Here is a 27,575-nt window from a genome sequence, read left to right as displayed (position 1 = left end):
TTTTTAATAATGCCAGTTTCACATGTATATGCATATTATTTCATATTTACTCAAAGCAGGGAAAAATACAAAATACAAACGCACAGTAGACTGTCAGTATTGGTACCTCATGCTTGTCTTTTGTTTTCATATATATTTTTTTTACCCCTAACTTTTCTTAGTGTCCCTTCAGTCAGTATTTCTGCTGCTTTCTTTTTATACCCAGGGACAGAGGACAGTCTCCAGATACGAGTGTAACCACACATCAGACAGAGGTGGCGTCTGGGCAGCGGTGTACTATGACATGTGCTTCCTGGTCCCATCAAGGCCTCGTTCACACACAGCCGGCTATCGCTCACTGACCTCCCACTGCACGTGCCTGCAGATCCTTGTCTGCCCAGAACTGCCTCCCCCAGCAGAGCAGCTGCTACAGCGAGTAGCCCGCAGAATTCCTACAAATCCCCTGATCAGCAAGGAGCATCCTGCAGCCGTGCCGAAGTGACCCTGAGATTTACTGCCACCCTGCAGACACCTGAGGAAGTGCATAATGGGACACAGGTGGACCCTCGGGACCAGCTGTTGGTTTGCAGTGACAGCACACATGTCAAGCCTGGCCACACAGGATCGGGATGAAAGAACTAGTACAGATGTGTGGTTTGAGCAGGTGTGTGTGAGGGTGGGTGGGTTGGTTATCTGTGTCGTTGCTGTTCATGTCGAACGGTTTCTCTTGGATGCAAACTTCTACCACTACATTCTAACACTACTGGTCCAGACTTACAGCAGCTTCTCTGTAGTTTGTTTAATTTAAAAAAAAAAAAAAAAAAAAAAATTACAAAAATAAGAGTCTGACAGGTGCTGTGTACGTTTGCTGTACTCCGGGACAACGGTCCTCAGGCGTAGGTGAGCTGAGGACCTGGCAAACGCACATTCATGTGTATACACATGAATGCACACCCCACGTACACACATGAACGCACACCGCACGTACGCACAAGCACATCCAACATCACGTGTAAACAATGTAGTTCTAGCTGCTGTTAACTATTACTGTCCATCTGGATGAAAAAGGAGGGATGGCACTGTATCAGTCGTTGTAATGCTTCTCCTCATACTAGGGGTCCTTCTGGTTGTTCTTCTGGTTGTTTAAAGGGTACAAACACAAGCCTGTCTACCGCAGGCTTCAGGAAACAGGCTGAGTCCAAACCAACTCTGTTGGGCCTACAGAGACACTGCCTGGACACTGGATCTCCGTTCCAGGGATGTTAGCACCATAGGGAGCAGTACTGGTCCGTAGGCTCCAGTCCCGTTGCTATAAAGTCTGAGTTGCTTCAGTAGCCTCCCCCTCCACAGGCTCATGGTTCTGCCTGCCCAGCTCACTGGGCTCAGTCCAGTCCACTGACACTTCTGCAGCCACATTATTCAGTTCTGTATGTGACTGGGAGGCCAGCGGGTTCCTGCTGATCACCAGGTCCAGTTTATTTCCAGACTCAGCGATCAGAGGAACCACCAGATTGCAGTCGTAGTCTCTTGTTCGGACGTGGTTGATCTAGATGGAAGAACACAACCACAAACATTGTGACCCAGCTGGGCTCAATGCCTTTACTTAAGCTATCAGAGTGTAATACTTTCATTTTTCCTGTATCGGAGCACTAGCTATTAGCCAGCACTACGTTGCTCAGAGGTTGGATGACGTCAGTGACTGTTGTGCTCGGAAGGTATACTTAGAGAGAGTCCATTTTGCCCCTCACTGCTGGTACCTGAAGCAGCCTGTCATAGGTCTTGAGTCCCCCAAGCTGAGCTGCCCCACCGGGGCGAATGTTGCTGACGTACACGCCCTTTTCCAGGAGGCTATCAGACACGCTAAAGCCAAAATCATCCATGCCCAACTCCTTGAGCAGCGTGACCTGGACAGAGCCAGAGAGGACATAGGTTCAGGGCTCCATTGTAGAGAACAGTGGAGGGGGGGGTCACCAAACCACATGGTCAGTGTGTAAGCCCCTTGTCACTTTGTTCTAATTTCAGAAAGCAAAGCATATTCCAGTATGTCACTTGTGTCAAAAAAATGAGATGCTGAAATCTCAATTACACATTTTAAATCACAACAGTCTTCAGCTGCATAAGAAGCATTACGAGAACGTGCACTATCAAACACGTGGAATTTGTAGCGTAAAATCTGCATAACAAGCTATAAGGTTACCTTTAAGTAAAATGCTATAAGAGATTTCAGTTGAAATTATGAGCCTTTGTGACACTGAGCATCATGCAAGGTGTGAAGCCCCCACAGCTTGGCATGGGGTCTCTTGCACATCTCATTTGTCTCATAGGCATGCTTGCAAGCATCTCTCGGAAATCATCATAATGATGAGCCCTACCACAAAGGTTTTAAATGAAGTGCAAAAAAATGAAAAAAATAAAGGAATGCCTTACCTATCAGTTTAAAACAGAAAGTGAGAAAATACATAGAACTCTTCTGGAAAGCAATACCACTACACATGACTTTGTGCGATTTAAGATTCTGTTACTGAAAATGATACTATCCAACTAGTTCTGTAGAGAGGGGTTATGGGACACATTATTTATTTTTCCCATGTAATTCAGAGTTCATTTTATGAGTAGACTTTACAATCAGACATTCAGAAATGAATTATGCTTGTTTATGAGAGGGAAGCTTGTATGTCACTGCCTACTCACCTTGTGTAACTCCACAGGTGTAGGAGACGCATCCTTCACCTCCTGCTTTGTCATCCTTGCGGCCAAGGCCTTGCGGGTAGGATCACTAGGCAGTGTATAGCTGCGACCAGCCTGGGTATACTGTGCACGACTGGGGCTGCGCTCTTGGAAGCTGGCCTGGCGACCCAGATGGCTACGCAGGGATGGGGGCTCATTTAAGCTAAGGGTGCTGCCTGCCATGGTTGCCTGGTGGGGGTAGGCATTATCAGAGAGACAAAGGAATTTACTGAGGCATCCTGTACACAGAAACAAACACACTCACAAACACACGTACAAGGGATGTGCAGGACAACACAATATTTAAAGACATCCCTTGAAGTGATAGGGATGAAGATATGAGCACAGCTGGGTGATAGTGACATTTTTATTTTTCCACTCTTCAAGGGGCTCCATGTGTTTGGGGAATACAGTTCTCATCCCTGGTACGTAGGCACACACAGAAAGAAAAATGTTGAAGCATTTAGCCGGTAAATTGTGTAAATGCATTTGGTAGGAAAATTATGTTAAAGAAAGAGGAAAAAAGAACAGCGTATCTAGTAATAGAATCCTTTGGAATCATGGAACTTTTTTGCCATATTACCCCAATTCCTGAAAAGCTTTACATGTAACCTTTGATTCAAGCCACATATCCTGCAAGCTTCCTCTTGATCAGCACAGAAAAGATCTCACAAGCAATACACATTCATGGAAATGTCCAGATCCTAAGATTTCTTTCAACTGTTGTTATATCTGCACCTGAAAACCATCCACGTTCTCCATTCTGAAGGCTTGCCTGCATTTTGACGTGCTATCAAAGCCAAATGAGGCAAATGACGGCATAAGTTTTCCCATCATGCTTTGGGCTACCTCCCATGCTCATATCAGTCCATTATCTATTCACTCGAAAAGCTTTACAAGTAACCCTTGATTAAGGTAGCACATCCTGTAAGCTTCTTTTTTGTAAACACATTCACCAGAAGCTATATAAATCAGAATGTGAACTCAAATTGCATGAGTTTTTTGAAGGGCAAAACAAAATATCAAAGTGCTGCTAATTTCACCAGGCTGATGCACAAAAACCAGACATAAAAGCAGAAAATACAGCACAAAAAATATAATAAAGACCTGGGGAAGATTTTGTTACAAAAAAGTTTGACTTTCCTACAGGGCCACGGGTGGGTAGAACATATCTGGCACATGTGCGGGTACCAGAATGCACTCTGGTTGTGAGAGAACAACCACCAGCAAGCTACAGCAGGCCAACATAGCCAACATGGTGGGGCCAAATGGCAGAGCAGAGCAATGTTGCAGGGCTACAAGCAGAGAAGCAGCACAAAACAAAAGGGTACCAAGATGGTCAGGTTTCTCTTATTCAGAAGCCTGTCTGGCTTGTCCTAGAAAGAAAAGCAATGTTATACAAATCTAGAGAAAGTGACACCATCCAGCTGGGAAGACTCAACAGAAAGGAAGGAAAGGGGTGAGAGCAAAGCAGTCACTGACAAGGGTCATCAACTACTAGATGTCATGCTGTTTGATCCATTGTAGGGTATTTACTGACTTTGCCCTTTTTACCTCCAGCTCACGCAGGATTCCTGACTGTCCACATGTCTCCAGGTCCTCTAAGGCTTGGGACCAGAAGTTTTCTTCCTGGTCAGGCTCTGTTGTGTCATGGCCCATGGAGAACCTGCAAGGACAGTGTGGAGTAAAGTAAAACCTGTCACAACTGACCAAAGGCAGACGTCACACAGAGGGCCACAGAAATAAGGGACACATTCTCTGTATAACCTGGAAGGATTCAGAGATGCATGCATGTTTGAATATGCACAGAAAATCACTGTAAAACAGGCTTCTGGTTTGTGCCTGACCTGCTGTCTGAAATACGGCCAGTGGGCAGCGTGGCAGATCTGCAGGCAGAAATGAGCAGCGAATTAGTCCGTCACAACAACAAGCTGAACTGGAGGTCATGCAACACTCAAGACCAACCAGGAAAAATGCACAACTGAAACAGAACTGGGGAAACCTGTTTATGGTTAAATAAACAATATTTATTTGGCCATAAACAGGTCACAGGGGGCAGCTGTTAGCTTGGTTCGAGTTACTGCCTTTGGACCCACAGGTCGTAAGTTCGATTCCCACCTCTGGCTGTAGTACCTTTGAGCAAGGTATTTACCCTAAAATTGCTCCAGTAAAATTGCCTAGCTGTATAAATGGATAAATAATTGTAAATACCTTAACGCTGCAAATTGCTTTGAAGAAAAGCGTCAGATAAATGTAACATTATATTTAACTGCTTTCAAAATTAAACTGGGTTTTCTCAATGAACCAAATAAGGAAACCAAAGTTTCATAAAAATACTTAAAAATATAGAATATCATTCTAAGAACAAATGGAAAATAAAGATCAACAACCTATTATCAGATCTGTTATTCCAGACCTAAGAAAGACCGAATCTCTGGTAAAACTATGAGCTATGTGTACTGCTGTGAGTGTATTTTGCAAGGCATAGGAGGGTAAGAGGCTCTCGATAAGGGTGTTTAGGGCTAATAAATTAAACACAATAATGGTGCTGATTATTTCATCAGCTTTCCAGGTAAAACACGATGCTCTCAAATTAGTACTGACCCAATTCAAACAGTACTGCACAACCATGTACGGGCAAGTTCTAAAAGTAGAATGAGGATTTGAAGAACAAAGAAAGAAGAAACTTCAAAGATATGCATCGCAACTAAGCCCACTTGCTAGAAACAATTTTTTTTCCATAACAGACAACATTTTATGTCCATGTAATAAGTTTGGGTTGTATTTCACTTTCCAGTGCTGCCACACAGTTCTTGCACAAGTATGGGATATGGGGCAAATCTGGTTTCAGGCAGGGGTACTCAGGGTTTCACTCCACCATACTCATACATTTCGATTTAATATACTGTATTTTTATGGCACGCTCTTCTCACGCAGTGACACAGACTCTTTTGGAACTTGCCTGAGATTTTCCTCATCAGAATCATGGAACCCTGCAGCCCTGACCCCACATGCAGGTCATACCCACTGATGGTGATTCGCTCCCACTCGTCATAACTTCTCCCCAGGTCCTGTAAGGAGTGATCCTTCCGACTGTTTCCAGGCAACCCGCTGCCCTGTGATTGGTTGCTCCTCCCCTCGGGGCTGGGGAGGCTGTACCCAGAGGCTGTCCAAACCACAACGGACATACACACCTCAATTTGAGACATTAATACGCATACAATATATTAGCATTAGCTAATTGATACAAATGTTGTTGCAGCAACACAATTAGGACAGGTGTAACTTTTATAGTACCATGGAGGTATGGGTTGTTCGCAGTCTCACCCTGACCACCAACAGTGGAGTCGACGGCGGAGCCATCCCAGGACTCCACGGCACTGTCCACACTTGGCACGGTGGTAGAGTAGATGTCAGAGAGCTTGCCTGGTTTTGTTGTGGTCTGGACTTCATCCTCCACATCACCAAACTCAGTCATGCGGCCAGACTGGGACCTAGGACTCGGCACTATAGTGAAAACAGAACCGGACATTTCTGGTGTTACTCGACCACAGAGCGATCGCTATTCCCACGTCTATTTTTCTCTCAAATTATGTACAAAAACATTACTGCACAGAATTATACTGCAGATGTTTAAAGGCACAGCAGATAGTGGAGTGGATGGACTTGTTTCCTTGAGTTCAAAGAACCAAGTTGGAATCCCACACCAGCTGTAGTAAACTTCAGCAAGGTACTTGCCCTGTAATGTCTGCTAATTAATTAGTGGTATTTTGTTAACTGACTAATTTGAGAATCTGGGAACTGCATCTATATCGCTGTCTGGTGATGAAATACATTTTTTTTCCTCTGAGTTGTATGTTTCTTTGGAGTAAAGGATCTGCTATTGAATCAAGGTAAATGTAAATGTAAGGTTAATAGCTGGACCAAGAAACAGCTGCACACAATTCTTACATTCACAAAGGTGAAATAAACAAACATTGCCCCCTACAATGTATCAATCCGATGAAAAAATTAAATCAAATAAACCCTTTATATGTATAATAATTTCCAGTATTGTTCAACTGTAGGGACAATTGATGATTTATTCAAATCCTTTCATTTGGAACTAAAATTAAATCTGAAATGCCTGGTTTACATTACCAAATTCCAACTGAGCTGTTTCGTGCAAATGTTTTGTTGAGTGCTTCATCCAATCGACTGTACAATATAAGAGCAATAACAAGCAGGTGCACAAAACTCTGGAATACAGACAGTGACGACCAACTGAAGTGTTTGACACAAACAGCCTGCAGGGGGGTTTTACATGTTTGAAGGATTTGTAGAGACTCACAATCTCCCTGCTTCTTAATGCGTAGTGTAACGGACTCCCCAGCCGCCTGCAGGAGGTGGATGGCCTCGCTCAGTGGCTTGCCCTTCAGACTGTGATTGTTGATCGCGAGGATGCGGTCGCCCACGTGGATGGCGCCAGTCCTGTTGGCCGCAAGAGGAGCAGTGGGATCAATAGAGGTGCTAATAACAAGACTGCATAGAGCTGGAAGCCCTGAGCTGTACTTAAAACACAGTTGGACAGAAACAGATCTGCACACAAAATACCATACGTCATGTAAATAAAAAAAAAGTCCAAAGTGTTCTGTTGGCAGTCAATTTGTTGCTCAGGGAGAAACACAATCTGCCTGTTATTTTTAGAAACTCGTAACATTAGTTCATAAACAGCTAAAATAATGTGTTTGTGAAAGAAGAAGCTATTCAATAGCTAATATCCTTGTTACCATTTTAATATCTGTTAAAATCACCTTGTAAATCTAATTTGCTTATCCAACTGTGTATAACTCTTCACACAGGCAATGGGAATGAATTAGCTTTGTGCACCACTGTACAATCGAAGAAGGAAGTGTGTGTCAAAGTTTCATTCAAAACAATACTAGAAAAACTGGGTAGGGTCAGAGTAAGAGGCAGCTGGGATCAGCGTAAGGACTATTAGTGCCAAGCAACAGCAATAACTCAGATTCAAAATTAAAACAGGCTCTGTATTTTTGTCCCTGCATCCATGCAAACCTGGATACTTAGGGTACCTTTATGTTTTAACACCGAGGCAACCTTCAGGACTGGTTACATTCTGCATTACAGAAGTGGTACCCCCCAGATCCAGAGCAATGCTACGGTACATGGACCATATTGACCGTGTCCAGCTCAGTCATTCAGTGGTTCAAGCAGGGTGCTTTTCCTTACCTCTCAGCCAGGCCTCCTTTGGTCAGACTGGAGATGATGATGGGGTCAAAAGGCTCTTCAGTGCCTGAGATGGTGATGCCCAGTGGACCTCCATACCGCTTTAGCTCTACTGTGTAGATAATGGTTCCAGAGTTTTCCTGCTCATCTGAACACAGCACAGCACCAGGTCATCAGAACCAGCTGATTTAGAACTGAACAGACATGTAAGACAGCAGAATTCCTGAGACTTTGACAGCAGAGTACAAACTCCAGATATAAGATGCATTGAACAGGAGACTGGTGTCATGTTCCAAACCCAGATACACACACCAAAATCAGAGCCAAGCAATCTCCACTTGTCTCCTGATTATCTGCACCTTCACCTTGACAAGACTGCCTTACAGCTTCAACAGGAAATGCCCCTTCGCTTCCCCAAGACAATCTCTCGTCCATACCTGAGTTGTCTTCATCCTTGCGGATCTTGAGCTTGACAAGCTCCTCGCAGCGCTGTAGGATCTGCACGGCATCTTCCATGGAGCAGTTTTCCAGACGAATGTTGTCAATAGCCAGCAGCTTGTCCCCCATCTCCAATGTGCCCGTCCTTTGGATATGTGCATGTACATGTTTAATGTGTGTATTACCATTATATTATATGCATACATGCATGCATAAAGGAAAAAGGTGAGGAAACAGAACACTGATTTACATTGTTAAACGTTTAAAGACTCAGCTTGTGGCCTTGTCAGAGGTAAGCAATGTGTCATGATGTAAGTGGGTTATCAATCTGAGCTGCACTTTTCTCTGAGATTGACTAATTTAATGGGAACATAGAGTAGTAATAGGTGTCATTCAGGAAGGACCTTGGACTTCAGTAAGGACAAAACTGCAACTAGAATACATCATTCAACCAAAGGACGTAATACAGAACAGTAATAAACCCGGCGGTTGATACATGGACAGATCCTCTACCTGTGAGCCATGCTACCTTTCTTGATGTCAGAGATAATAAGGGCATCGCCTGGTTTCCGACTGGACGGGGCTGAGAACAGGAGAAAGACAAATTACAATTAACTATTAGTACGACTGTAACTAATACTAAGATAGACAGAAGGTAGCATAGTGGTTAGAGCCGTAGCCTTTGGATTTAGAGGACTCAGGTTTGAATCTGAGGTTCCCCCATAGTGTGTGAGTCACACAGAGAGAGTGCGTTTCACTGATGTATGGTTGAATGACCCATTGTAAGTAGTGCATCTAGCAGTATAATAAGTCACCATGGTGAATAAGGTGTGTGGGCTTGTAACACTACATAATATCCATTGTAAGTCGCTTTGGAGAAAAGTGTCTGCTAAGTGAGTAAATGTAAATGTAAATCTCACCATCTGCTGCAGTACCCTTGAGCGAGGCACTAACCCTGAATTGCTCCAGTAAAAGTTGCTGAGCTGTAAAAAATTGGTGAAATCATTCTAAACAACTTAAGTCACATTGGAGAAAAACATGAGCTAAATGAATATAACTAATATTAATTCATTCCTTAGCTGATGCTTGTCTCTAAAGTAATGTACAATATCTCATCTCTATACATAACTAGGTTTTTCACTGGAACAATTCAGAATAAATACCTTCCTCATGGTAACAGTAAAAGGGAACAGGACATGAATCGGCAAGCTTCAGTTTACTTGTCCATGCCCTTACTACTCTGTCTCTTGCACTCATCACACCATGACAAATTTTTGGTAATAGTGTTTGTTCCTATTTGCACCAAGATTATGACCATGGAAGGATAACAGCTGTACACTCAGAAAACTCCATACAGTGCCCTCCAACATGACTGGCGCACATAATGACCACTTCAGAATACTCTGGCAGACTCACATTTTCTGTTACCATTACAAGCACCTTAAATACTCTCTATTGTGTATTTATAACAATCAAAAAAAGATTAAAAAAAAAAAAAACTCTGCTGTGAGTAATGTGTATGTGGCTTTGCAGACTAGAATCCTGAATCAATATTGCACATAGCTAGGACTGACACTGACTGCATCTGCTTGGGAGAAGCTGCAGCAAGATGCAAGTAGCTTTACTCCAAGCAGAGTTAATCCACAGGGCCCCAGGCTCCTCCCCTGCAGATGTGGCTTCAAACTAACAGTTTCCATAGCAACCTTCAGCCTAAGCTACATCTGATGTTCTGGCACATCCCTGAACACATTACAGCATATTACTGCTTCCCTAAAAATGCTGCATCAAAAGCAAAAATGTGCTTTGGGAAGAATTCCGATTCTGAAATTCTGAAAACTGTAAAAACTATTTTTATAGTTAGAACAGGCCAGCATGGCAGCCATGGTCAAGAGATGGCGCTGAGGAGAACTTTCAATGCTTTCAAACTGGGAACACATCAGAGCTAGGCAGGCTTTCAGAGTACTAGAACAGTCGAGAGTGGTGGTCTCTGGCAGTGTGAGGCAGTCTAATGGGACAACCATAACATGGTGTATGCTTTGGCAAGGTGGGGTCATTAAGGGTGGCTTTGAAAAGTGCAGAGCAGTACTCAAGTATACTCACAGCTGATGGTGATGCCCAACTCTACTCCAGGCTTCTTTGGGAGCTTCACATGGAAAGTGCCACTGCTGGGGATTACTGACTCTGTGTGTGAGAGACGAGATGTGAGGAATCAGAGAAGAGGAGTCAGCACATGGTGCAGAAAGACCCAGGATGACATCATGGACTACAGCCCAGACTTACTGGTTATTAATAATTCAGGAGCCTAAATTCCCTTCTTTCTACAGAGCTGTTGTATGACTGAGGCCGAATTAGAAAGCACAGTTATACATTCATTCCGAGTGTCCTTCTTTGTAAGAAATATTTTGGGGAGTTTCAGATTTACTGCTGGTAAATTATCAGATTTACTGTAACTACAGTTATCTGGGAGAAGGGTTCAAGGAGTTTGAGCAGTTGGAGACAGGAGAAATGGGAGCTTTGGTGGATGAATCTCTGGTTCAGCTGACTGCAATGCAATTATTTTGATACAGACTGATCAAAAGCACCTCAAAAGGTCAACAGCCTAGGGGGAAGGTCAACTGTGAACCAATGAACTGCTCACAATCAACCACTGAGTTACTCAATAGGTTACATAAACACCTTCTTCCTACTCTTTCTCTCAAATTTCTACATGCTGACTGTCTTGGTTCAGTTGACAACAAAACATTTGCACCCCAACCCAACTGCCAGATCTGGCGATCAGCTGAACATCAGTCTAATTAGTCATAATACGTGTTCTGTATAATAACTCTGTTTTTTGCATCTCATTGCAATCACTGAGGCTCATCTTAATAAGCCATTATGAAATGTACCTGCTACATCAAACTCGATCTCCAGAGTTACGCTGCTCCCGACAGGCGAGTTGCGCAGCATCTGGTTGGTTTCCTCCAAAGAACTGTCCTCTGTGGGGACGCCGTTGACGGCTAGGACACGGTCACCAATCTGCAGTATTCCACTCCTAGGCCGTGCAGACAATACTGGGCAGAGCTCACACACAATGAAACATCAAACAGGGACAGACGACACACATAGGGGCCTCACCTCTCTGCAGGGCTATCTGGATCCAGGTAGGCAATAAGCGGAGGGGAGGACTGAGTCTCCGTGGCAAACACACCGCCCTGCAGCTGGATCCCAAAACCCATGATGGAGTCGCTGACAAGGGTCACCTCTGTGGTTTCTGTGTGGACCACCTGACCAGACAGGCCTAGGGTACTGGAGGCCAGAGATACTGGTGGGGCCAAAAAAGGAGAGGAGGTGGTCAACACGGACCTGAAGCAGTCAAACATTGCCTAGAAGAATATGACACTCATTGCAAATTGCTCTGCAATGACTTTAGAGAGTTCTCCTCTAGGATTTATAGCACATCTAAAGTTGTTGAATTTACTGCCCAAGACACATTTACTGTTTTAATGTGTCAAACTCTTATTGGGTGTGTGAGAGTGAAGGACAACAGAATGAGGAGGGGAAGCAGCATCGCTTGAGAAAAAGTGAGCAACAAGGTCATCTTGCTTGTGATTTGTTGCTTAGCTGCTGATTTTATCCATGGCATCATACTTACTATTTTAGCTTATTTTATGACTGTACAGAAGTGATGCTGTTCAGATTAAAAACTTTGTTCAGGGAACTACAGCAAGATGCTGTAGAACAGGGGTGTCAAAGGTACAGACCACGGAAACAGAAGCTTTTTGTCCAGCCCTCATGATGGTCCGTTGGTCGGTGTCTGTGATTATTGTCAAGTTTTATTGCTGAGACATGTTGAGGTTCAGTAAAGTGTATGGTCCTTAAGTTCTGTCCCTGGAGCCCTTTATTACGAACACCAACAGCAGGACTGAGGGAACAAGTTACAGTGTTGCTCTCAATGCACATCTTCTTCAGAACCGCTCGTCCCTTACAGGGTCACGGGGAACCGGAGCCTACCCGGTAACACAGGGCGTAAGGCCGGAGGGGGAAGGGGACACACCCAGGACGGGACGCCAGTCCGCCGCAAGGCACCCCAAGCGGGACTTGAACCCCAGACCTACCGGAGAGCAGGACTGCGGTCCAACCCACTGCGCCACCGCACTCCCCTGCTCTCAATGCAATGATGCTCATTTGAAAGCTGTTCTGAAGCCTCCCGCCACCAGTTGCTCACCCCAAACTTTGCTGCACCCAGTCCAAGCTAAGCAGTGTCAGACAAAAGGAAGCCAGTAGCAACATGAATAAGCTGCAAAAAATGTCATGGTGTGACAGCGATGCTTTTTCTGCATTTTGAAATTGCAACACAGGGAAGTCAAACATACATGCTAACAAAGGAAAGATAGTGAAGTAGTGTACAGCACCGTAGGAGTATAGTCGAATATAGCCCGGATAACTGACAATGGCTACAGTGCTTTCTCTGCTAGTCTCTGCCAGTCACTTTTGCTGTTGCTCCACGAATCCTATTCAGCCTGTCGTATGAACAAATTTTCTCTAGGAAGTTAAAGTCCTTGTCCTTTCTCATAGTGTACTGGCTACTCAGACATAAGTGGTAAACGTAAGGTTAATTAACTGAAGGAAGCCTTATACAAAACTACATTCATGCATCACTGCTTACTTGTGTACTCCTTTTCCAGGACATATTGACCAAACATCATTATATGTAGCTCACATCATTCCAGCTTAAGTAAAACCACAGTGTTAACTGTTGGTTGATGTGCAGAGTTCCTTTGCTTCAAAAAGAACACAATAACTGGGGGGTAAATAACTGTCTCAGTGGGGAGTTATTGTGCCACTGGGAAGCTGGCTCACTCTCAAGACTATTGTTAATCCCATTAAAGCATACGTATCATGTACAAGTACATTCAGTAGTCATATTGAGTCTCATTTGACCATTTATAACAAATATGTCGGCGATTACTATTATTCTTATTATTCAGTTGATACCACCTCCAAGGCAACTTAAAGGGATAAGCCTGATATATCACAGAGTAAATATGGCTCAAGCTTATTAAAGCTTATCCAGAGCTTTTGTTCACAAAGCATTTCTGTTTTTTTACTACTTTTACTCGTTTAGCTGACAGTTTTCGCCAAAGCAACTTACAATGATTCACCCATTCTTACAGATGGGCAATTTTTACCAGAGCAATTTAGTGCAAGTTCCTTGCTCAAGGGTACTACAGTGGTAAGTGGGATTTGAAACTGCGACCTTCAGATCCAAAGATGGCGGCTCCAGCAGTTACATCACTTGATACTTCAGCTGATCAGTGCCAAGTGGCCCTTTTTACACGTAAGCACCACTGACTTGGAGGATGGGTTGGGTAGGAGAAGTCAAACAGGTAGTGAAGAAGGAAGGAGAGGAAGATGGAGTTAGAGGATGGAAATGCAGGGTAGCTGGTGAATAGGGAAGGAAAGGCAACTGGAAGGGGTTTTCCTGTGGAAAAAAATAAAGAGACACTGATACAGTAAATGGTCCATCAAGCCCAGCAGCAAACTCCCAACAAACTGAAATGTCATTTTGTTTTTTCTAGCCTAACTTGAGTCATGATTTCTCTTTTTTCACCAGTTATGATTTTGTACCTCTTTTAGTTTGCGATTTCTGCCTGTCCAAGAGCTCAGCTCATACCATCCTCCCACCTGAACACAGACTTAGCAATGTGGCACCAATCCTGCAGGAGTCTCAAGCGTTCATTTCCAGTTCATTTTCAGACTCATTGAAACGGGCTCATTTTCAGCAGGGTGGCCATCTTTAGATTTATTGCTGGCTTGGGACTGGTTATTTGTGTCTTAGTACAAGGATCATTCTGATGTCAGAAGAGTGGCCGGGGCAAGTGTTTATAGCTCTGTCTGAACCCCCCAGTGAGGTAATTTGCTCCCGGAGACATGAGGCAGACAAATGTGCTGTTCCAGCCCAATGCACAACACCAGACATTCCTCAGGACGCAATTACAGAACCAGGAAAGATGTAATTCTCCCTCTACTTCTCATAGCAAGCAGGAGTAACACAGAATACTAATGCCATCTGAATAAGAGGCTTTATGGCTTCTAGCCCTAGACTGTGGACCCCCTGTGGTGGATATTATTTCGGGAGGGGAAGGGGTGGACACTGTTGTATTATGTTTTAAAGCCTGAAAAGGGATCCACTTTGCACATGGCTGTGTGGACTTGCTATATGTTGTTGGACACTTACAGGAACTCTTCTGGTCCTTCTTGTGCAGCTTGCGCCGCATTGTGGCAGTTCGGGGGCTAGGTGGCTGCAGGTTGCGGGGCAGTGTACCCATGCTGAGGGAACTCAAGCTGTAGGCGCTCATCGAGGAGTTTGAAAAGGAAGAGCCCAGCACTAGAGAAAGAAAAGCACACAGGTGAGAGGAAAAGCTATGGCAGAAAGACCTTCTCCAGCATTACAGCCCATCTTCTTCCACTTCTAGGACCCCTTATTAACACACTGACAACCAAAGCAGAGTAAACAGCCACTATTTCTAACAGCCTCAAAGACATGGCTCTAAGAATCCCAGTTTCTATCTGACTAATGTTTATTGCTCAAAATTGCTTAAAATACAAGAATTTCTAATCCTAAACTTGAAAAAATAATAATATACAAATGTAGGACTTCTACACAGACTCATGAACAACATGGGAATGACAAATCCATTAGTGGAAAAAGGAACATTACAGGGACTATTTGTAGAGGATTTGTGGTGCCTCGAAGCTTGTGTCCGTGACTGGTCAGGATGGTAGGTGTTGTAGTGCTGTGGGGGTGGAGGGTGGCCGTTGCTGCTCGGACAGGAGTCCCAAGGCAGGGGCCTGGAGCTCCGCTGAACCTTCACTGTCCACATGAGGGGCAAGTCAAGCCAAACCAGACCGGAACAAGTGCAGCGCCGTCACAGAGGAAAGAAGTGAGAAACAAACGAGACTAAAAAAAGAGCAAGGACGACAAAGCAATAGTCACGAGGATGATGACAGGTAACAGAAGGGCCAGCTGATTTGAGCAGTGTAATTCCTGGTTAGTTACCAATGATTGACACATCAGAATCCTAACCCACACCACTGATACTAAGGCCCTAAACAAAACACGACACTGGTTTCAGAATGGTTTTAAAAGCTGTCCAGGATTAAATAAACACAACGGTGGAACAGGATTGCTAGGTAGGTTGTTACACATCTAGCTCCAACAGCTTTGGAGGATATTTAGTCTTGACATGGAACAGACCTGTCATTGTGATACAGTCTAGAGTGAAGTACAGTGTAGGGAGCTGTAAGTGTCCTTGACAGATACTCTCCAGCACCAAGCTCACCCTGCTCCGAGCTCTTGAGGGCAAGTCGGGTCTGGTGGTGCGGTAGGATCTCCATCTTGACGTGATCGCAAGCATTAGCCAACAACTGTGTTGCTTCCACTAACGTACAGTACTCCATGCTCGACCCATCTACTGACAATATATGGTCGCCTGCATGTAAAGCACCACACCTGCAAACACACGGCACCAGTCTCTGTCAATTATATTTCAGATTCCAAACATCTCAGTTGTTATGGTGTTTCTAATCAAGTTATATGTTATTACATGCTACTGTCTGCCATTACCTGTCTGCGATGCTGGCAGGCTTCACCTTGTCAATGATGATCACCTGCTTGTTACAGTACATGGAGGTAGATAGCGCTATTCCAAGGCTTGAACCCAAGGGCTTGGCCACTTCCACCAGCAGTGGCCCGGAAGCTGTCGCTATCGAGTCTGAGGAAAAAACAGTTTGAAGAGTCACAGTCAAGTCCTGCAGCAGTACCTGAAGACTATGTGGATAACCCTATCCCACCCCTTCCCTTACAAATGTGGTATTCGCACGTGGAATTAACATCTTCAAGGGCAAAATGAGATACTAAACCAGGACTTATAATTTCTTTCTTACTGTTACAGTATGAAATGTATAGGAACCCACCTTACAAATAAAGACAACAGCACTAGTCTGTGCAACACGGCAGTGCACAAAACAGATGTATGATGGTTTTCATGGCACTGAGAGGGGGAACAATAATGTATTTGCACAAAATTTATTTGCACAGAATACTAGAAGTAGTATGAATGATATACAACTGGGTATAAATACACTTGTGTATTACACAACACAACATTGTGAGAAAATGAAAACTGGTACTATGTGCAACTTAAAATATTGAATAAATGATTCACGGGACCCTTTGGTGTGTTAATTACTGAAAACAAATGGATACTTCATGATTTAAAATGGCTGAGGTTGGTGACTAAGCACAGCTGGCACAGTGTTGCTACTGAGTACTGTTAGAGTGCTGCTCACGTTGGTGGGTATCATGGGCATGGCTGGGAGCAAAAGACAATATCAGAAGAGTCCGTAAGACAGACATCTGGAAGATACTGGTCTGATTAATAGTGCAGTGTCAGGGTGTAGCCCTACAAATGTACAAACATAGTCCACAAAGTGTGTGGGTCTGAATGAGAATGTGAGGCTGCTGCCTGAGCCGACAGGACGCACCCATGACAGACACGTCATACTCGATGAGAAGTGTTGCCTCCTGGCCGCACTGCTTGAGGATGCTCATTGCCTCAGCATGGGAGGTGCCATGCAGACGTATTCCATCGATGCTCAGCAACCGGTCCCCTGGCTTGATTGTCCCCTCCCTGTGGGGGAGCAATGTAACAGTCAGGTGGGCATACTAGCACACCAAACAGGGCAGGACACACTGCAGGAACAGTTTTACTTCAAGGACACTGACTGCTACTATAAAATCTTTGAACACATGAGCCTCTCATGCTGCTCTAGTATTAGTACCCCCATCAGGAAGAGAGCCATTCCTCAGAGAAAATGGAATCTACAACATATTACAATGAAACCGAAAACAAGTGGTTCTACAGGAACAGCCATTCAACGAGGGTGGCTACTGATTACATGTCAAGGAGGACACACTGCGGCACGACAGGATTCTAAACCTTCCATTACAGTGAAATACTGCATCTCATTGTGTACTCATTAAGTTCTTGAAAAGACTGACAAAGAGTTCTCACATTAAGGTTCCAGTTAACATAAAAAACAGAACGGACATTTCGCACCAACAATTTTTTTCAATCTAAGTGCAGCTTTAAAGTCCTGTTTTGCCTTCTCAACTCTGTGTCAGTGGCCCCCTAATCTCCTCACAAGTATATATCTGTTTCACCCATGGCCTTGGAATCCTGGTCAATAGTACAGTTTAACTGAAATACACTTGTCTGAAAGTGCAGGGAATCACCAGCCCCGCAGAAGGAAAAACTGGTTTGGATCAAGCACTTGCACACAGCCAAAGTGGATCTGAAGATGCTGGCATTCCAACTACACACCAGAAGCCAGTCCCATAAGGCAAACCCAGAGGACTGAAAACCTAAAAGGACGAGCTCACCTGTCAGCCGGGCCCCCTGGCCTGATGGACGTTATGACAACGGGTCGTGACTTGCTCCTGTCCTCATGGGCACCGCCTGGAGCAGTGAACGAAAAGTGGCGACATGCTAGACCAAGACATGCTTTGTAGTCAGTATAAAGAACTAATCTCGCAACTACTTCTGAATGATCTCGAACTCTACATTTTTTTGTCTTCAAAGTTCTGTTTTGAAAAGCAGTATTTCCCATACTGGCAAAGTGTTTTTTTTTTTTTTTTTTTGTTTTTCACTTACTGCGGAAGATGAACTGTAGCTACGGGTACTTTGAGACAGTTTTCTTGAGAATAAAATCTAACTGACAATATACTGCTGTTTAATTGCTTTATTCAAATACAGTATGATGCAATGTAGCACAAAGGAAAAGATTAATTGTGATCCCAGCAAGAAACAAATAAAAAATTCCTTTCTTACAAGTGAATACATTACAAATACAAACGTGTCCAACCCCAGAAAGATCAATTTGTTGAATTCTATTTTCCAAATCTGCCAGATTCTCATTGTCACTTGATGGTGTCACACATTTTTGTTTTCTCTGAACTGTACATCACTCTGGAGAAAAATGTCTGCTTAATGAATAAAAGTACATGAAAATGCACAAACAACTTTGCCAGGCAGCATACACTTACCTCTTAATACAAACCCAAATGTGTTTCCTTCTTTGTGCAGTGTAACTTCCACATTTTTGAACATTACCCCTGTTCCTTGCACAGCTGTCAGAAAAGAGAGGTGATTGGACTTTACATTGAAATCCAACTCCAGAACTGCACAACAGCACAGAAATTGACCAATCAAAATATACATATGTTACATTCCCACACCATTTGCTATATTCCTCCCATCACCCACATATTGGAACCAGGGAAGCAAAGAATCAAACTGAAGGACCAATTTGACATGTTTGTGATAACAGAGCAACATAGTTCATGGCATGTTATACGTGCAAATAATTAGACAGAAAGGAAACAATCACTGGGGGGCTGTGGTGGTGTGGTGGTGTGGTGGGTTTGGCCAGTGCCTGCGGTGTGGCAGGTCTGAGGTTCAAGCCCTTCTTGCGGTGCCTTGCAATAGACTTGCATCCCGTCCTAGGTGTGTCCCCTCCCCTTTCGGCCTTGAGCCCTGTGTTGCCAGGTAAGGCTCCGGTTTGCTGCGACCCCGCTTGGGACAAGCAGTTGTTGACGATGGATGGATGGTGACAGAAACAATCACACATTGCAGCCCTATTCTATACCGCAGTCAGACTAATGATGTTTGGCCGTACAGAGGTGCAACCTTATAGGACAAGGACCATTATCTTTTGCCCCTGAGTCTCTTCTGATCTCAAGCCTGACGTCTGCTTAGGGGGCTAAAGAATGGAGTAAATTGCCTTCCAAAAACACTCACAGACAGAGGGCAGCTCATACTCCACTTCCAGGACCACCCGTTCCCCAACATTCTTCAGTAAGCTGATGATCTCATCGTGACGGAATTTAGTCAAATTGATCCCATTGACTGACTTAATGTAGTCTCCGACACAGAGCTGGTCACTCCTGCATCAAGGGCAAGGTATGAGGAGACAGAGACAATCCGAGATGGGGAGTTGGAGAGAAAGTAAAGCAAAGACACAGACATACTGCATTTTAGTCCTCTGTTCTCCATGCAGAGTGAGTATGTTACTCTTCCAGTCTCAGGACATATAATGTCCCTGCATCCTCTATAAATGCCAGGCCACTAGTCATAATACTTGGCCCACAGAAAATCATTGTAAACAGATCACACACTACAGGACTTTACCAATAACAAAAACACAGTAAAACCCACAATCACACGTTCACATCTGGCATCATCTCACCTGGCCGCTATGCCTCCCTGGCGCAGGTTGGAAACACGAGGCCTCCCGTCCTTGTCGATGCCACCGGAAACAGTCAGGCCCAGAGTGGTGCCTTCTTTCTTCATCAACTCCACTAAGCTAGTCCCCCTCAGTTCCTCTGGGATTGGAAGAGATAGCAGGCGGTTCTCTCAGCTCCATGATCCACACACTGGTCAAGAGAATACTAAAAAGTAGCGACCCAGTCATCACTAACCAGCAAACTGCAGCATAACATTTACTAACCAGCGACAACAAAACACACACTGGCCAGTCATAGCCCAGCTCTCATTAAGCACTCTGAACCAGCACCTCACTAAACAGTTATAACCCAACTTCTACTAGTGAACCACTGCTCAAACTCTAGTAATCATGACCCCAGTACTCACCAGCTGCTTTCCTACCCATAATGCAATTTGCTATGCATAATTAACATATTATTATTAAACTTTAATTCACAGAATCTTATCCAAGGCGACAATACAATATCAGATAATCAACTTTACAAAGTCTAACATTCATACCCCTACAAGCAGTGTCCTATCTTTATAAGCCTAGTAAAGTGTAACGCTCATACCTACCCAATGTGTTTGTGGCACATTATTGTTCTTTAAAGTACCGCCTGTGAGCCGGTCATTGTGGTACACTGTGGTACATTGTGGCGTTAGTCCCCATGTGTTCCCACCCAGTATTTTGGTGTAACCGGAAAGTTCACAACAGTGTTGGAAAAGGAATAAGGTCAAAAGGTTTTTCTACAAATACTGGTGTGCAGAAAACAGCCTGCACAAAAAAAACACTGATGACTCATAAAAGAAAGAAGGAGCGTGATTATGCAAATTTCTACGTGTATAGGGTTGGAGGAAGCTTTTCAGTAACAAGACATTACATGGAACAGACCAATACCTCTAACTGGGACCAAAGATTAAAGAGAGCAGCAAGAGAGGACAACATGCTATAAATGCCCTGGTATGAAGATGGATCCTAAATGAGGTAGCCTCTGATCAGGCCACGTTTAACATACCAGCTCAGCATGCTGAGCATTACAGAAGAGCACACTGAGGTGTTCTCTGCAGAAGAGTCACACAGCTGGTGCAAACTTTCAAGGGCACTCGTGTTTGATACACGCTGTGCTTGAAAGCTCAATGAGTTATGTCACTCATGGGGTGTTAACCCTTCTGTGTGTTTTTAATTCATAAACTGTCAGTAATTGGGATTAAAAAATATTAACAATATTAGCAGTACTCAATGAAGTTGTACACAAATATTAGGAATGACAAAATAGTCTTGCTTCAACATCTCCGCCCTTGTTATATCCAAAATTCAACCTAATAACTAAAAACACTGAATCCCTTTTCACAATGCATTTTACACATTTGAACAAGTTACACTAACACATACATAATTGGATTCTGGAAAACAGATTGAAGATGGAAAAATTCAATGATTCTGAAAGTACTGTGTTTATGAGTAAAGCAAATATACATAGTACTACAAAACGTCTATTACAGCTAAGGGCAGCGACTAAGAGGTTAATTTTTTCCCAATGTTCCTGGTGTTACACTCCATAACAAAATACAATCAGCCTACTTTTACAAGGGTTTGTACATCAAAGGTGCATCTGTCTGCATGCTTAAATTGAAATTATTAAACATATGGAAATGATAGCAGGATTAGTCAAACTGCAAACCACAAAATTATTCAGCATACACAACACCAGAAAGCACTTCGCAACTGTTAAAAAAAGAGTTTATAAGTATGCAATTTAACCGAGAAAATTTTAAGTCTGGGAAATGCTGATATTGGACAGATAGTCAATATAATTAGTTAGGCCAATAGCCCACGTAATTTTTAGCCTTCACAATCAAGAAAAGGTTTTGAAGGCTTAGAAGACATTGCACTCGCTGAACATGGTCCAGTCTATCAGGCCGAAACACACCAGACTTCCGCCTCCATCGCACAGCCTGAATATCCTGTGAACAGCTCAGTGAAAAATCATTCAGTGGCTGCACTAAATAAAAACATTTCTGAGGTGAGCTAGATGGTCACAGAAACTACACTGACTTCCACAGCAATGGCATATTTACGCACGATGCAAACTAATCAATCACTGAGGTCATAAACTGCTGACAAGTCATCGGTGACGAACACAAACTGCTGTAATAGATAAGTTTAAAGACCTCTGACACCTAAGTGGAGCCAATTATCCTCCTTGGTTTTCACCTTGCAAACAAATCACTTTCTCTTTGTAAATTAAGCAAATTAAACTGCTGGATGCAATGAAACTCAGTAATTACGCATTAAATTACTGGAACCATAAACAAATATTTAATATAAATATTTTCAGGGAATATATGTGTTTGTGTTCTTACGGTTTTGAAGGAAAAAAGGCAGGAAATGCCACTCTAGTTACTCGCCACGTTGATGGTCTTCAAAACAAAAGCTCCTTCTCTTGACATGGCCTCGCTAGAATCACAGCTGCAAACAGCTGTCATCCACTGAATAATCACAGCCCAAGTGAAAAGGGTGAGGACAGATGAGGATGAGCAATGAGAAATGAGGGAGTACAGTTTAGAAGGACTTACCTGGGATGCTCTGTCTCCTGATGGACAGTCCTCCATCACCCGGCCTGGAGGACAGCTTTGAATACGGCCCTTCATCTGGGGAGCAGAGGGAAGCCAATGCCAATCAGAAGACATCGATTATGGGATGCGCATGCACACACACGCACACTATCTGGGTTCTTAGCAGCACACACAAATGTAAGTACACTTCCTGTCATCTGCAGCTGACACACAGTGCATCATATAATTTCACTCAAGATATTCCCCAGGGAAATTATACAATGAAAGTGCTTTTTAATGCAAAAATGTGGTATTCTCAGCAGCAGGATGTGGGTTGCGGATTGTTTTGAATCGGCTCAGCATTAGAAGAATGCCAGTATTATGCACAAGACCGAAATTATAGCCCGAAGTTCCAAAAGCACCTAACATCCTCAAGAACACATTACGGAAATTATCTTTTGCAGTGTTTGAGTTTGTTTCACGTGCCAGCCTGCCTCCTGTGCAGGTGTACACCGGCAGCTCTCAAAGACACATGTAAGTGAGCACCTCTGTGCCAAGAGCCCAGGTCTACTGCATTAGCTGCCAATAGAGCCACCGGTGGCCAACTGTTTTTCAGGTCATGCTGTGCCAAGGGAAGTAGAAAATTACATAAAATACCTTGCCTTTCGGGTAATGAAGGAAAGAGGAAAAACAACAATACCAGATCTGGTTCAGATAAGAAAGTGAAGCTGCACAGTGCTTACTGAGCAGGCGCTGCCTTCAAAACTGAGGAATACATTACTTCTATCAAACGGCATATTAAAGAGTTGCCTGCAAAATTCAGAAACAGAGACTTATACATGAGGTATGCAAATGCAAATGCTTACACACCAGGTATGTAAATGCAAAGTCTTTGTAAGTCAGACAATCATGTCTCCGACCCACAAGGGAGGATGTGAAGTGTGTCATCCATATTGCAGTCCATTGATCGGTGCAAAGGCTTTGCCCTTGACAGCATCTCTCTTTAGGGCTGAACGGCTGAACTTACACCAGCTGCTGTTTCCCAAAACCAGCCAGCAGGAGACGGAGACGGTCATGAAGGTTGAGGATCGATGTCTTTGGTCAGGTGTCTGTCAATCATATAGCTGAGCTACAAAAAAGCCCCGCACCCAGTCACAGCTCAGGGAAAGAAGGAGGTGAGGAGCTCATCACAAACTGAATTATACATCCCGCAGAACACACTATGAATTCACACCGAACAATCACCCCTGAATACACCGCGTATGAATTCAAAGTGCATTAAACATCCCAAAATCCTGAGGAAAAGCAATCACAAACCACACAGGTACCCAATCACTCTTAATGCCCCCAAAACATTAATGGCCTATAAAAGATAACGATATGGGCTCCGAAAGATGATTTACACAGAATCTCCTACCGTCTCTGTACAGAGCACTAAGAGAGAATATAATGAACCATGCGAACGTTTTGTGCCTTGCAAGTTCTTGCCGTACTGTTGCAATAAAAAGTTAAACGGTGAAATGGATAAGGAAATTGCTGATGGCTCCCGCGCCTATGGCTATGTTTAAAATAAAATCTGATGAACCATTCAGTATTTTAAACAAAATTCATAATCATACTTCCACAATACAGGTGGGGATTTTTAACTTCTTGTTGCTAGTTTTACCCCTGCTTTATAACCCTAAACCTTCGTAGCAGTATGGGTCAGATATGTGTTTCCTACGCAGGGCTGTGAATTACACTTTCTCCTCATGAGTTCACCAGCCAGATGGGGGGGGTCATGAAATTTAATAGAATAACAGGACACTTGCTGGCATCACCAGAAGGCCAGTGGGCCCAGGGCTGCAGGGCACGGAAGGTGGCCACTGTCCTGCCCTGAACAAGGGCTTGCAGCTGTTGCTGTGCCCCGCAGATGACCCCCCCACCCCACCCACACTGCAGCACCTTCAACCGCCATGAGCAGTACACTGCCGAGCAGCCCGGACCACGCATGCAGCACGAGAGGTGCGCGCGGCCTTCCGCCACGTGCCAGTTACCCGCCAGCGCACGACGACGCGCGCGGCACAGCGCCAGGAGACCGTGTGAAAGCAACGACTAGCATTTCCGTGCGTTTTACCACCGGACATCCACATCGAATCAATTTGTCCCAACAAGTTAATAACAATTTTGCATTAAGACGGTTTCCATAAGAACGGATCTGATTAAAAAAAACGCGATGACAGTGCTCCTTTTGTTTATTCAGACTTGTTCTTAACTTCCCCTCGGCGGACAGGACAGTCGGAAGCGGTCACGGTAACCGCCTGTCCGGTACACTGCCACTCTTATTCTGATAGAAAAAAACGGAATTACAGTGACAATGATAGTAAAATACGTTACATTTTTCACTGAACATGTTCAGAGAAAAACACACACAGACAGGGGAGAGGTACTCGGCGACGTCCTGTTCAGTCTCTCAACGTCGAGTCTCCTGTCGAAACTAGTCTCCAGTTATTTGCTGTGTTTAAGTAACAAATTAATGGTGTTTTAATACTTAAATGACAGGAAAGCGAATACGTAATAGGCATTTTTAACAGCTAGAAACACGTCAGTGAGTGGGACTCTCGGGTCTCTGAGGGGACTCGCGCTCTGCAGTGTGTCACCGTGTCCGCGGCCCTTCTTACACACGCCTCACTCGAAAACGGGGCCAAAATGATTGATGAACGCCGTCGCGTAACGACTAGACACAAACGTACAGTTTACATGCGAAATTCATCGAGGAAACACAAGAGAACCCGTTGAGTCCTTAAAGTTTCCACGACGTTCCCCTCCGTCCCGCTCTCGCGCACTCGCGCGCGCCACACACACAACAGCAGCAGCAGCAGCATCAGCGCGAGCTGCCACAGCATCCCCGCAACCGCTCCTCATTAATATTAATGCGCTCCACAAACGAGAGAAACGCTCGAGCGCTTCGTCGGGCCCGAGGCGACGCGACAAGACGCGCCGCCATCCATCCGCACCTCTGCCAGGTAGCTCCGCTCAAAGAGCCAATGTCCTCCCCGCCGTCCCGCGCTCCGCAAACACACTCCTGGCTGCGGGTGCAGTTTCATGCCGAAGCCTCGGCGGTTATTAACGCCAGCGAAGCCTTCGCGCTGCAGAAGATGTACGAGATGATGCGCCGTACCTTTATTGACCCTCCGCAGTATCTGGCAGCGACATTTAAACGAGAGCGCGATCATCGTTGAGGCGACGGCTCCGCTCGGACGCTGACTCCGCGGCGGCGCGCGCACATCTCCGCTGGGCTGCACTCCCACCGGGCAGCCGCACAGCGCGTGCGAGCGAGCGAGCGAGCGAGCGACGCGGCGGCGGCGCAGACGAGGCTCGGAAGCTGACGCGCAGCTCCCCTTTCGCTCCCGCTACCAGCACAGAGGAGATCGGGGCGCCGTAATGACACATCACATCCCCCCCCGCAAAAAAAAAGCGCCGGACTGGGGGGAGCGCGAGCGTGTCCTCGCGCTGCGACGTCCAACGCGGCTTTGAACTTGCGCGACCGCGAGGAGCCGTCGCTTGCGTCTTCGTCGTCCGCGTTTTCTTTCTTTCTTTTAACGAATTAAAAAAAAAAATCATATTAGTTTTGCTCCTGTTTGAGCTTTGGAAATATTGTAACCAATTGCGCCATTGTATAATGACGTGGGATTCTTTTTTTTTTGATAAGCCAAGGGACTTCATCAGAGGAGCGAACGCAGCCACCGCTCGCTCTCACACAGAACCGCCATATAATTAATCCGCTTCATTTGCTCGCCACTCTTCCATTAAACGCTGGCCTTGCTTTCAAAAAGTCACATTTACATTTTTCTTTCATGCTCAGAAAAATAAAATTAGTCGGCTCCAGAGCCGCAAAACATGAAAAGAGCTCTCGATTCTTCCTGTCCGTCCGAGACACGAGGTGCGTAAAACATCTCATTCGAGACACTTTATTATGTGTGCATTGTGACACGGAGAGCATCTGGCACAGCTTCAGCTCCAACCCTGCGAAGATCTTTCTGAAAAGTGACTCCTCCGTAAAGATACATACAGTATATAAGGACTCGAAGACAGAATCTATGGAGACACGTGTGTAGGGATCCCTTGTTCTGCTGCACCTGCAACTGGGCCTTTATGGAGGACCAGTGAGCCCAACAAGAAGAGGGATCCCTTAACTGGTATTATATGCCTCGCAGATTACTGGTGCCCATTAGGCCATAGTGGTAATAATACTCTTTTGGCTTCCCTGTGCACAGGTAGAGCGGTGATCTTGAGAACTGCAGTGATGCTGTGCCCGGGGTCCATCCTGCGGCGCGGTGAACGGATGCAACCCGTTCCAGGCCCAGGAGAAAGCGGGCCGTTCCAGTGTCCCACAGGTACGAGCAGGCTGTCGAGCCTCTGCACCTTTTTGCTGCGATGCATCTGAAGGTGCCTCCTGCACAAAAGGTGGGAGGAGGAGCCTTCTGGAATGATGCTGTATTCAGAAAATAAAATCTGCTTCTGTGTCGCCTGCATGTGCACTGGCCATGTCTCAAGCAAGTGCTTTTATTTAGAAAGAGCTGTAGATGCAGTTCTTGAAATTCTAAAACCGGGTCACGTATTGTGTACTACATGGTAATTTTTTTTTTTTATGCACTAGCACATGTACGCATCCTCAGTGCTGCTCAGGTACTGTTAGAGTATTATATCAGGATTGATTTTTTAGGAGGAGTAAGTGTTTCCTTAAGGAAAGGGTTCGATTTTATAGTCCTACTTCATCTTGAATGCGTAACCTTGTAGTCAAGTCTCACCTTCTGCTGCTGCAAGCAGACCCCGCAAATATCCAGCCAGAATAGAACCATCATCATAAACCACATACAGGGAGCACAGGATATAAAAGAAGGAAATAAAAAAACATTATAATGATAAAACTGTTGCGGAATGGTAGAGCGAGTTCACAAGACCAAAATACAGCCGCTTTTTCTGGGCCACGTGCTAGGTGTCTAATACCCAGTTTAGATGCAAGATGGAATTATTGATGCCTTTCTTTTTGATTAATTCAGGGATTTCCAATTGTTATTCAAAGTAGCTCCCCTTAAAGCAGCTGTTACAAATAAAATTTCCCCGCTGACACGGGAGGGAATGGTTCGCCATTCAGTTTGTAGTTCTGCATCCCAACATTCCCATAACCGAAAAAAGTGAACGAGTTCACGGCCCTTAAAGAGTAGCAGTTATTCCAACAGCGTTCTTTATCATTCACATTTATATTTATCCGATTTAGCAAATGCTTCTTTCCCCCAAAGTGAGAAGTACAATTCTGCAAAATCAAAAGTGCATCTCACCAACAGATGGCTAACA

At 44.5% G+C, this 27,575-nt stretch overlaps 1 protein-coding gene across 1 annotated transcript; it reads right to left on the bottom strand.

Moving 5' to 3' along the window:
• Positions 1 to 781: 781 nt before the first annotated feature.
• On the bottom strand, positions 782 to 25,575 carry LOC108920725 (glutamate receptor-interacting protein 1-like). The gene is made up of 23 exons (XM_018729714.2): positions 25,399 to 25,575; positions 22,260 to 22,334; positions 19,663 to 19,798; positions 19,215 to 19,360; positions 18,461 to 18,544; positions 17,798 to 17,873; positions 16,900 to 17,045; positions 15,980 to 16,127; positions 15,687 to 15,865; positions 14,591 to 14,740; positions 11,488 to 11,674; positions 11,259 to 11,404; positions 10,471 to 10,551; positions 8,884 to 8,953; positions 8,370 to 8,515; positions 7,936 to 8,080; positions 6,984 to 7,176; positions 6,004 to 6,193; positions 5,731 to 5,872; positions 4,261 to 4,372; positions 2,671 to 2,895; positions 1,737 to 1,883; positions 782 to 1,525 (listed from the first exon to the last, which is right to left on the bottom strand). The coding sequence occupies exons 1-23, from the start codon at positions 25,451 to 25,453 to the stop codon at positions 1,289 to 1,291; spliced, it is 3,216 nt and encodes a 1,071-aa protein (XP_018585230.1). The 5' UTR covers positions 25,454 to 25,575; the 3' UTR covers positions 782 to 1,288.
• Positions 25,576 to 27,575: the final 2,000 nt, after the last annotated feature.

The sequence above is a fragment of the Scleropages formosus genome, chromosome 21, assembly GCF_900964775.1.
Source record: "Scleropages formosus chromosome 21, fSclFor1.1, whole genome shotgun sequence".
NCBI lineage: Eukaryota > Metazoa > Chordata > Actinopteri > Osteoglossiformes > Osteoglossidae > Scleropages > Scleropages formosus.
Note: the sequence above shows the minus strand (reverse complement) of the source record. Positions and strands in the feature narration are given on the sequence as shown.

Coding starts and splice junctions, on each gene's coding strand:
- LOC108920725 (XM_018729714.2), bottom strand. CDS start 25,453: ATGATCGCGCTCTCGTTTAAATGTCGCTGCCAGATACTGCGGAGGGTC. Junction 8,954..10,470: donor GTTGGGCATCACCATCAGCT/GTGAGTATACTT, acceptor TCCTGTTCTCAG/CCCCGTCCAGTCGGAAACCA. Junction 8,516..8,883: donor AAAGGTAGCATGGCTCACAG/GTAGAGGATCTG, acceptor ACATATCCAAAG/GACGGGCACATTGGAGATGG.